The sequence below is a fragment of the Poeciliopsis prolifica genome, unplaced genomic scaffold, assembly GCF_027474105.1.
Source record: "Poeciliopsis prolifica strain line A6 unplaced genomic scaffold, Auburn_PproV2 SCAFFOLD042, whole genome shotgun sequence".
In the NCBI taxonomy this organism is placed as follows: Eukaryota; Metazoa; Chordata; class Actinopteri; order Cyprinodontiformes; family Poeciliidae; genus Poeciliopsis; species Poeciliopsis prolifica.
In genome coordinates, this window is record NW_026562417.1 from 1,157,100 (window position 1) to 1,169,673 (window position 12,574).

General features: G+C 37.6%; 1 protein-coding gene across 2 annotated transcripts in view; it reads right to left on the reverse strand.

Annotated features, from left to right (window-relative positions):
- The window catches only part of tbc1d22a (TBC1 domain family, member 22a), a 121,856-nt gene that overhangs the window by 90,093 nt on the left and 19,189 nt on the right, over positions 1-12,574 (reverse strand). For both annotated transcript variants that reach the window (XM_055055605.1, XM_055055606.1), the window contains exon 6: positions 6,893-6,963. In XM_055055605.1, the coding sequence (XP_054911580.1) occupies positions 6,893-6,963 (71 nt within the window). The remainder of the gene's footprint in view (positions 1-6,892; positions 6,964-12,574) is intronic.

Here is a 12,574-nt window from a genome sequence, read left to right on the forward strand (position 1 = left end):
ATTTTCGGCTGTGTTGCAGAACGTCTGCTGCTCCTTCGGCCTACCTGGCTGTGTGTGCTTATGAGGGGAACGGGTATTTCTGACAGAATTTGCGAGGGTGCGTGTGTGAGTGAGCGTTCGTCTCAGCACAGTGCGGCTTACGCAACGAGGAGAAAGTCCAGTCCAACCAAGTCCAGACATTAACTTAGAGCCGTGGGGGTAATAAAAGAATCACAGCATCAGAATTCTCGAAAGTGCGGCAAAACATGCATTTAGGCCTTGGAAAACGTGTGGCGGCGATGGCAAAAAACAGGCCGCTCTGGCTGGGGAGCTCACAGAGGATGGGCTTGGAAAGTTTGAAAGATTTCGTCAACATTTATTTAGAACTTAATTCTAAGAACTATTTTTATATTAGCTCGGTTTAGGTCAAGTTCTGAAGATGTTTTCCAAGTCAATAAATAATTAAATTCCTTCAAATTCTTATGATTACATAAGTTTGTTGTTCTTTGCACTAAAATCTCCAGGGTTGTCCATCCTTTTGAGTCAATTTATAGTACAATGGTCTTCCATGACATTTCACACAGTTATAGCTGGAATAAATGATGAATATATACAGTGATGTATGTAGTATTGCATGCTTTTCTAGCACTAATTATATCTTTTTGTTTTGATTTATTTAAAGCACACTCTTTTCTATGGATGGAATACATTCAAATATGGAGTTTTGTTTTGTTTTTTTGCTTCTTTTTTTGCATCTTGGTGTAATTAACTGTTTTTCTGGAAGCAAGCTTCCATTTCTTTGGCCACGAGAGACAAACACACCATCGACTTCTGGCAAGCGTCGAGAGAGGAGTATATAACAGTAGTAAAGTTTCTTCTTTGCCATTTTATTTGCCGTTTCCCCCAGACTCAGGCCCTTGAGCTGTTCGAGGAGCGTAGAGGATTGTTTGTCTCACCCGAGCGTTTTGCTTGCAGACGCGCCAACAGACTGATATATGCTCCGGCCAACACTTTGGGAACGGTTAAAAGCAAACTTAGCTGTAGGAGGGGAAAACATTTTTTTTTTTCCCCTCCCTCCCTTACTAGTGTGTTTTTCAGGACAAATAAACCCACATGTAAATATGTCATTCAGTTGTTTGACTGTTTGCTTCCGTACATAAAAAAAAAAAAATAGGAAAAGAATTCACTGTGAAGGAGGTCAGCTCTGAACTCATTTACAGCCCATCTCAGCGCTGCCATGCGTCCAGACGGCCATGTTTGTGCCAGCACAAATCAGGTTGAACATTGGCTATGTTAGTCGCCTCCTCCTCCCCCCCCATCAACACCGCTGACTTTTCTACCCGACTGTCTCGCTGCCAAAACGTCCAAGCGTCACATGTTGAAACGACTCCATATGCAAACACGCGCAAGGCCTGCGTACACACACAAACACAGGACGCTACAGGCCAGCGACAAAGCACTGGGCTCCAGTGTACAGGGGGGCCGGCTGCCAAATGAGGCAGAGAGAGAGAGAGAGAGTGCGTGCGTGCGTGACGGTCGAAGGTTAATGGACAGCTTAAAGGAGGTCAGTAGCATTCGAGCTTCATTACTACTCAATGAGACAGTACAAAGATACGCACACAGATTTAAAAAAGACCTTTATGGATTTGTTTGGTTACCAAGGATCACCATTTCAATGAGATTCACGGGTAATGATCTTTATTAATGATGATCATTTTCAAAGTGTTATCACTGAACACTCATCATCAATATCATCATCATTGTAATCGGTCTTCAGGATTATCGTCCTCATCATCGTCGTTTTATTGTTACCATTACTCTTATCAACACCATCTTTGTCATTCACAATATTGCAAATATCATTATCACTGAATGTAACCATCATCATGATTTTTTTAAGAGGAAGAAATATTTTTGCTAATTTAATTGGTCATTGTTACAATCATTAACATGATTCTCTCAAATTATGTTTCTTTTATTTATTTTCTTATTATTTTCAACTTTTTTCTGGTTTATTATTATTTATATTGACTAATTGGGATTATTTTTGGATTACCCTTTTTTATTGTGATTTTTACAATTTGATTTCGTTCTAATTTTTATTATTACTACGACGACAACGTTTTGATTTTTTCACCTCATTTTTACTATTTATTGTTATTTTGTATTATTCTTTACTATTATCATTCTTTGCTATTTTACAATTATGTAAATTAGTTTTTAATCAATAGCACTACTGTCACTGCAATAGTAATAATTTTTCAAATGATTACTACTGCCACTATCTTTATAATTACCTTCTGTTTTTATTATGTTTTAATTACTAAAGATAAGAACCAGACCCTCTGGGTCCCTGAAAGGACATTAGACAATAGATGGGCGGATTCTCATTTTTCTACTCTCTCTCATTATTTTTCTGTCATCATCATCGTCATCATGCACAGTCGTATTTTAATTATTAGTATAAATGATGATTACCATTTATCGTCATTAGCATTGTTGTCATATTAAACCCAATGCTGGCCTCAAAACGTATTAATTAAAGATTATTTCTGGTTCAGAACTGGCTTTTGTTTCCTTTTATTGAAAGGAGCTCGTTATTTTTTTTATTTAGATGTTGATTATTGAATATCACTTAAGTATGACCTGATAAGATTGGTGTAAAACATACTAGCAGTTCTTGAATTTCCTCCTTTGAACCGTTAATCGATACACCTGATCTCTTCTTTCTTCCCTGAAATAATGCCTGTTTTCCTCCTAAAGGAAGATCCATCTCTATAAACTAACAGAAAAAAAAAACAAATAAATAAAAAGAGCATAGAAAATATCCCAGGGAGAAAATGTTTGGGGGGGATTTAAATGAAACAGTTCTTTTTACTTTGTCTCCTCTCTAAATTGATTTCTACTTTGCAGAAAAACATTATCCTGGAAGCAGATTGGAATCTGTCCCAGAGAGAGCACAAGAGAAGATGGATTAAAATTAAACTTCTCATCCCTCGAGTGTCTGCCCATCTGTATTTTTAAAGAAACATCTCGCAGGTTCTGAAGCCTGGGTTGGGTTATCATGAAGCATTCATATTCAATCCAGCTGTGTGTTCCTCTGTTTCCTCTGTGTGTTCAAATACAAGCGTTCTGATTTGATTTTTGGGTAAGTTGAAGAATTAACTATTCACAAAAGATAAAAAAAAAAAAAAAAAAAACACTGCGTCTCATTATTTTCACGCTAGCTGCTTTTTAAAACCATTTTACTAGATATTATAAGCAGATTTTGCATAAAGACTTAGAGGAAAAACGTCGAAAATGACCCGTTGTTATTGCACCCATAATCAAAACCCTTTTTTTTTTTCTTTCTGGTTTTGTAAGAGCCACAGTAGGAAGGGCAAAGAGCTACAGGTTGCATGTTCGCCCCCTGGCTTAGATGACATATTTCTGCCATACATTAGTCCAGTCAAAGTTCAGGACTAAATCCAATTCTTGAAAGATGCAAATCAGATACTCTCCATCTAGATGGGGAGGTAGTGACATACCCCCCAAAAGTAGCAGCTTCAATAGTACTTGAAGCGAAAGCTAACAGTTTTGCCTCGAGATGGAGGAATACAAATCCATGCCACACTTTTCAGATTTGTTTTTGTCTTTTCCTTTTTTTAGGGGCATGTCATAGCAATCCATAGGAGAGCAGGCCAATGCGTTGCTGTGTGTAAGTCAACATGCTGGTGATAACCCACATGCTACTGACAGCATAGTCAACATGCTAGTGATAGTCTTCATACTAACATTAGCCATAAGCTAAAATAAGCATTTTAGCTCTTCGTTGATGCACTAGCTACGTCAGCATACTAAATGGAGAAAGTCCACCTCTTAATAGTTCATTTATCTTTATATATTTACTTACCATTTACTTTTTTAAACTTATACTTTTTATTCATCTAAAGCCACTCAAATATTTTTGGTAGAAGTGAGTAAAAAGGGGAGGGAAAAAAAATAAAACATGCTAGAACAGAGAATAAATTAGTAGATTTTTTTAAAGATACAACTTTGTCTAAGAACTAAAGGTCAAAGGGTGTGGGAAAGCGGAAGATTAAAGAACACAAAGAGTGGACATCAGTAAGTCAGGTGAAAAATACATTGCTTTCATCTCCCAGGCAATGTAATTACAGCATGTGAGCTGTCGCACGGTAACTATTTTGCATAATCTCGGAATCAGCTGCTGCCGCTCTCTGGTGTGTTTCATAAAGCCCTTTAGCCTCATCAATATTTCCACAGCCAGTTAGGTTTTTTTTCCCCCCCACTCTCCCACAATTTCACATTTAACAGCCACACTCCATTAGCAAGTGTACATTTTGCTACAGGGCAAGGTTTTCTTTTCTTTTTCCTTTTTTCTTCTTTTTTTTTTATTTGGCAAAGCATTTAATTTTTTTTCCCTTCCGCCTTCAGGCTTGGACACCGAGTGCTCCTTAAACAAATGAAATAAAACAGTATTATTTGTGAAATAATAGGAAGTTTAAGTACGTTTGTTTGTGAGGCTGCAGGCAGACTTATGGAGTCTGGTGAAGGTGATGAAAAAGAAAAGATAAATCTACCAGAGATTATTACTGTTCTCTTAGGTTCTTCTTTACAGAGAATACTGTTCCAGGATGTCGTTTTTTTTTTTTTTTTTGTGTGTCCACACTTGCTTAAAACGGTAAAAGAAAGCAGTAAATCACGACATGCGGAAGCAACAAACCGTCGAGTGAAAAACACAAGCAGTTTCTGTTGGATGAGAAACAAATAAATGTGAAATGAGGTGATCAAGTGAGGGAGAAAAGTTTCTTGAAGTGTGGATAAGATCGTGAGATAGGGCGTTACAGCGTTTCAGCACCGTCCCCTCCAACTTTAGACCTAGCAGCAGATTCCACCCTTTTTTAGCCAAAAGAGGCGCAAAGTTATTAAAAATTAAAAGATAATTTGAATTTCAGATACAGACTTCATAAACACATTTTGTTTTATGACAATGAGCCAAACAAACCTACAATCCAGCCTGAGGTAGGATACAACAGCAATACTATTAATAATCTTTATTACACACAGATGTCTTGAGTTCTCATTTGACTTTGAATGGTGGTTATTAAAAAAGATCACAAAAAAAAGTCAAACTAACAACATTACATCGGAATAGCAACAGTTGAGAAACACTATTGCACATGCGACAAATTATTTTACATAAATGCTCTTGGGAGCTTAAATCCACGAGAGTATTGTAACTGGAACCCAATCTCAAGGAGTCTCCCAAGACCTACAGACGACTGTAATTCCAACAAGAACTGCTTTACAAATACGTGAAGGATGAAACAAACAAAACCTGTTAAAGGATGTTCAGAAGGAACAAAACGGCCTTCGCTCAAGATTCATCAGTCCACTGACATCTCAGCTCTAAATATATAGAAAGTGGACTGTATCACAGGGCATCCATCCACCCTTGTCCCTTATGAGGTCAAGAGGGGCGCTGTGTCTGTCTGTGTCTGTCTCCAGCTAACGTTCCAGGCGAGAAGCGGGGCACCTTGTGATCTATTGCCAAAGACAAATCTTGCAAACGCTACAATCTGATGCCACTCCATTTTTGTTTACATTTCGTGAAGAGGAAACTTATGCCTCATGTTGTCTTCAGAGGTTTATTTGTCAGTGGTTCTTGGTGTAGTGCCACCACTGGCGAGAGGAGGAACCGATTTTTCAAAGGGTTTAGTTTGTTTGACAAAGTGCTGTGTGAAAGAGAACCGCACCATCTGAAAATGTAACAAATGCTGCAATTTTTGTCATCAGGTGTGGAAACACCCTACATTTTACAGAATACAGAACCAACTGATCAAAGGGTGTGTGGTTTAATAGATACATACGTAAATCCAGACATATTTTAAATAGGTGTCTGCTTGTAATTTTGAAAAGTGTTTTAATAAAGGAGCTAATTTTTAAATACCCTTATGAGTGTCCAAAACCATAAAATAAACACAAGAGTTTAGTCAATTTATTATTGAATCATAGAAGATATTCCCCAAACACATTCACACACACTAAGATGCACAAATGAATACCAACACCAACAAACCTTTAATGAGGTATTATGTATGGTACATTAGCTTTACTGCCAGAAGCACACATATAAATACATACACTATACATACACAAACAATCGGCTGATGCTTTGTGACTGAATATGGTGTTATAAGCCTCTATCTGAGACCAGCACCACACAAAGGCGGCATTAATAGCTTAAGAGTCGGTCGGTAACCTCCAACCACAGGAAAAAGCGGCACGAACAGGCACACATACATCCGCGCACCTTTAATGACATCTTTTCTGCGGCACATTAGCTATTGTGCTGTAATTAATGGGAGAGTCACGGCGTTTAAAAAGCTAGACTTTCCTCAGCAGACTAAGAGCTGTACACCACAACAATGGCTTAATGAGTAAACACACCGTGCCTCTCATGAATAAATTATTTGTGCCTCACAATTAATTTTCCCTATTGAAGTTTGGAAGGGGAAAAAAAAGTAAATAAATAAATAAAAAGACGACTCTTGGTCTTCATAAATCACAAAAGGGAAGTGGGGGGAGACGAGACAGCAACTTTGTGTGTGTGTGTGTGTGTGGGTGTGTGTGTGTGTGTGTGTGTGTGTGTGTGTGTGTGTGTGTGTGTGTGTGTGTGTGTGTGCGTGCGTGCGCGCGTGCGTGTTGGAGATCAAAAGCATGCAGTTCTTATGTGTAACGGTTTAGCTGGGTTTTTATGTGCGACTGTGCTGCTCAGTTTTTATGAATCTGTATAAATTTCACGTTTCTGGTGCGATGTGAGGTTTGTTTTAGAGTGTGTTTGTGTACAATCGTTGTTTTTGCGAGTATTTTAAGTTTTATGCTGTGTGGAAATGTGTGGCTAAAAACTCACAGAAAGAAGCTTCCAGGCTATCGGTCGAACTTGTCGCGGGATTCCAGACCAGCTGAGCTTCCGTAGCTCCTCTGCAAGACAACAAAAACATGAAGACCTCCATTATTATTCAAACTACGACACCTTTACAGAAGAGACGCTCTCTGAAATTCGATTGATCACACAGTAAATGTTGTTCGCTGTGTTTATGTTCTAGATCTTGAATCTACTGTCGGAGAGTTAATGAATAGAGGCACAAAAGACAAAAATGAACAAGAAGTAAACGTTAATTGAATTTGAGGTGATTGCATAATTGTCAGATTAAGTGGTGATAAAGTGAGAGAAATAAAAGAAGCAAACAGATGAGGAAATATGTAATCAAAGAGTCAAAAATTTTAAAAACACAAAACTATTATTTTTCTGACTTCCTGCTTTCGTTTTCATCATCACAATTTCCCAACCCCCTCTATGAGAGCTTTAATATCTTCTGCACTGAAAACATACATCAAATGTGAGCATCAACAGTTGGTAAAACCCATCCAAATGTTGAATACCTCATTGGCTTGTTTTGCAAGCAACTGAACGATAATGTCGTTGAACACTCTTTAGTGCAGCGGCTGTAATTGAGGGAAGACTAATCAGCTAGCTACTTTAAGCCTACGTACACACTGAGACGAGCACTGTACATTTTTGTGAGCAATTAAGTAAAATTATGCAACGTCTCAAAACAACTATGCAATTGGTATGCCAGGCCAATCTGTGGTGATGCAATACTGACAAAAGCATAAAAAAAAGCACAGACAGCGCCATGTTTGTAATGGATGCATGTGGGATAGAGAGAGATGGAGAAAGAGATATGGATACGTTCTATGTTTCTGGTCTGAGGCGTCAAATTTGTATGAATTTAGGTTTTTGTCAATAAACAAGCTAAAAGTAAAAATGCTAGCAGCCTTTTGAAAATCCACGTCAAGTTAGCGGTCTCCATTTTCTACAAAACACACAAAGATGCGTCATAGTGTAACATGGTTCACCGTGCCAGAGACAATAATTTGAAAAATGATTTAAAACCCTCTTCTACATCAATTGTGCCACGACTTCTCAGTTTCTCATCTAAATCATTTCTGCCTGCTTGTGCATTTAAGATTTTTGTGAAGAGAAATCTGGATAAGAAACAATTTCTGCTTAATTTGAGTAGTTCGGTCAAAGCTTTACAAATACCGGATATCAAAATTTAGCAGATGTTTGTATTTACCAGCAGACAGTCAGACTAGCCTGCCACAAAACAAATTTAAATCATTCATTACACATGTTCACACAGTGCTAAAAAAAAGAAAAACACCTTTTGTCAAAAGTAGGGCCATATTTGTCTTATTCTGCCAGCAAGTTGGCAACTTACCCTATCCTCAATTTCCAAACTTCTGTTCCCATCTGTCTTTTTGGCACTAAAAATATGATGGGTTAGAAGTGGACTATTAACTACTTTTTCCCCAGCCTGGGGCAGGGGAACCTGCAGGCTATAATGTAAAATGAATCTGATGGAGAGGTGCAAATTGAACTTTTAAATTGGTGGAGAGTAATCCCCTTTGGGCTCATGAGGACCCAGAAAATATGGCTTAATGCAAGGTTTCAGCCAGCCAGTACTATTTCTCTCCAACACACACACACACACACACACACACACAGTGACAGTATAGGATATGGGAGTATGGGGATCAGCAATGATTGAAGGGAAAAGTACTTTTCCCTCTGTGTTTTAAAGCTTTTTGTCTGTGGGACTGATTTTGGATATACATTATGGCTAATCTTGACAAATGAGGTTCACTCTCACAATAAAGTTGTAGTACAAAATAAATCTAAAAAAAGTTATTTCCTCCATCTGGATTTATTTTTATTTAATGTCAAAAAACTAATTCTCAACAGAACAACTGTGGTGCAAAGTTTAAAATGTCACAGGACTGCAACGTCCACTGCAATGTGGGGAAGTTTAAAGCTGGCGAAAGTTATAAACCATATCCCAAGCCTTGAACATTTTGAGAAACCTGCTGTGAAAGTGAGGGAAACAGAGGAAATTATGAACATCTCGTAACAATTTGGCCAAAACAATGAAGAAATATATTTTTTTAAATGTCGATATAACAAAATGCACATTTTAGTAGGATTTTTTTTCTTTTTTTTTGAATGGAGTAAGTACTGACTTAAATTTGCGCAACAGAATGACAAGTATCAGTAATATTTATTATTTGTCACTATGTTGGAAACTAAGTGTTTTTGTTGTTGTTGTTGTTTAAATCATTTCCCACAAATACCATCTTATTCAACATATTTTTACCAATCCTCTTGTGTGTAAGCGTTTTATGTTTGCCTGTCACTGTAAGCCATTACTACATTATTCGCACGATAGATTAAGAAGTCCATAGTGATGATAGATGTTTTCTGAAGGGCAATTTTGTTTAGACACTAAATAAACTTAAATATGGTTTTTATTTCCTCTTTTTTGTGTTATTTTTGGATATTTAAAATGTCTTCCCATGTTGTATTCTGCACAAAATTACAGTTTATTGGTCTTCACGGCATATTTGTTTCATTATGCAACTGAAAATGGTATCAAAATAATATTATTGTTTCTTGCGATAATTTCAGGGATGATTTATCATCCTGTAAGATTTGTTACCATGACAGGGGTTGTGTGTTTTAAAATCTAAAAAATTGAAAATAAAAAAAAAAATAAAGTAGTGGTTCTTTCAAAAAATAAAAAAAATAATAAAAAATAAGTTAATATTCTACTGAAAATCCTTAAAGATTTTGAAATGGTCATTTTACAGAATGAATGAATGCTATGCAACATCTGTGGCTCTAAACAAGCTTCTTTCTTTATTTTTTTTACCTGAGGGGCGAAAACGGCTCTTTGGTTTGTGAAGGTTGCAAAATCCCAACAAAAACACAAAGATGTTTGTGGTTGCAAGGTGAAAGGTTTAGGAGGTGTTAACACTTCTGCAAAGTGCTGTGAATTATCCCTATTATGGAAATCTACGGGATCGCGAAAGCAGAGAAAAAAAATGTGGTCAATCTGAGTAATGTTTTAATTTAGTCCAGAGTGACCTCTCCTACCACCGTCAGAGTGTTCAGGATATTGAACGTTCCGGCAGTCTATCACGAGAGCAGGAAGTTCCTCGATGACCTTGTGTTAACTCCGACTCATTTATTATTCACAAACGGGTCGTCCCCTGACCGCCGCCCCGCGAAGTACACAAACCCGTATTATTCAACAAGACAAGTCGCCACAGCAAAACTGAGGCAAACATTAAAAAAAAAAAAAATACCGAATGAAATTTATTTGTTTGTAATTGAACAGGTTTACCTGCATTCTGGGAGCAAAGGCAGAGGGGAAACTGATTTACTTGCAAATTAATCCCTCGTGCCTGAACACACCTTTCAGAGTTGTAATAAAAAAGAAGAAGAAGAAAAAAAAACTGAAATGCATGTAATGAATCAGCCAAATTCCTCCACAGCTTTTATTCAAGGCACTGCCTGGAAATTGATAAGGCCTTCCCACAGAGTGAACGGTATTGATTAGCACTGCCAAACGACTCTACCTTGCCTGTTCTTCAAGGCAAATGCAATGTAGGGCCAGTGACAGATAACATAATAGGAAGTAGCAACGGCCTAAGTCCATTGGCTAAATTGAGTGAAACGCATTAGAGCTTGCTCAGCTGATGAGAGCGGCTATTTATTCACTATAGTTCCTGCACATCTTCCACTTAAAATTTCTGCCTTACCTTGTCCCCCTGCTGGCTTTAATTATACAGAAATCCAATACAGTGATCTAGTGCGCAGCATGGCTGTGTTAGTTCAGAGGAGTCAGTGCTCCACAGTGTGGGAAGGTTTCGATTTCCTCAAGGCTACCTTTGCAGCAGCGTCATTTAAAATGAAAATACCAAAAAAAAAAAACATTTCAGGAACTGAAGAAAATACAGGAAATATACCCTCACTGCTTCAAGACAGTTTTTTTGTTCTCTTTTTGCTTTTGAAACAAAAGCAGAGAAGTTGTTTATTTGAGATGAAAAACTTTGATTATAAGAGAATTCCTAGAACTACGCAATTCTCTATGAAGTTATGCTTTGGTTGATATAATTTTTTTTTAAATAAAATTTCTTCTGAACTCAGTTTAAGGTTTTTGGTCTTCATCCAGAACATTGTATGTGGCTGAAAACTAGACACCTGAACACATCATCCCCATGGCGATGTATTGAAAATGGTATGGGTTGAATGAGTTTCAGGGCGTTTCAGGGATGTGCGATAAATTGTTTTTATTGATTAACAGAATCAGGATTTTATGAGGGGGGTTTTAGCCAATGCGTTACTTTGATTCCCATAGGGAGATGTCATCACGTCCAAGGCCACCATCTTATTTGACAAGCGCGTCGTAAAGAAATTCTTCTGGTAAGATTGAGTCTTCATGTTTGCTAAAGTTATGACTATATTCTTGTAATTAACGAAAAGTCATTGCAGCCAGATTCTCCGCCACACAACTCACAGAAGGAGGGATTGAAATAAAAGTCGCTTTTTCCATCATTTGAAACGTCTGTTTTAGAGAAGAAAGTGAGAAATTAATTAACTAAAATCGGACCTAAAATGTGTTACTCTCTTATGCAAAGAGAGTAACACCTTGTAGAAAGAGTGATCCTCTAAACTCGCTCTAAAGTCCAGATAAAGTACATTAAATTAAATGACTGCAGTTTAAGGCATTGTGTGCTCTGAAACTCTCACTTTTTCTGATTAGTTGGTTTTTGTCGAGGGAAAAAGAATAAAGTTGAGGCAGGGCGGAGCAGCAGTAAAGCTGGTTCCCTATAAACATAACGTCTATTCTTCCTGAAAGCCCTCTGGGTGTCGATTCCGGATCCTTTTGGGGTCTTCCCCACTTCTGTTCCACTTTCCTGTCTAAATACTGTGAATAAAGGCCACAAAATCCTTCAAAGAAATGCTAAAGTTGTCCTGAAAGTTCACCCCAAATCAAGAAACAGATCTCCCATCCTTAACTCACAACCTCAGCTACTTTTAAGGTAAAAAAAAAAAAAAAAAAAAAAACTATTATGTGCAAACTCTCCTATAGTTATATTTCTTCCAACACCTAGTCGAAGATCTTCCCCTCTGTACCCTTTGAACCTTCATTTGGACTGTCAGGCAAAGAAATGAGTTCATGAATCTTGGTGGCTTGGGCTTAATTAAACTGCATTATATCTCACCCACCGAACATTAATCTCACCAAAAGAGGCAAAGCGGGGAGGTGTGTGGAGGTGTTAGTCGGCCAAAGCTCGTCGCACACATGTCGCTCAAACTTGTGCACCTGAGTGTCGCCGTTATCCTGTCTAAACCTTTCAAGCACTTGGACAGAAACTGTGACAACCCTTCTCAGCTTTAGCTCATTTATCTACTCCTGGTAAGAACTAAACCTTCTTCCAGTTCCATTTCAGTCAGGTTGAAATAAATACATTTTATCTCAATAGATACATTATTGATTAATAGCATTTTCTGGTTTTAACTATTTCTGGAAAATCTGGATATATTTAGTTTTTTTTTAACCATTGCACTCCTTGTTTTTCCAAGGTTCTTCATGACATGACTAAGAACAGCGGTCTGCCATCTTGTTCTGCAAAAATGATTCACAGCTTGTCCTTGAACAAAACTCTAATTCCCCTCAGTGGG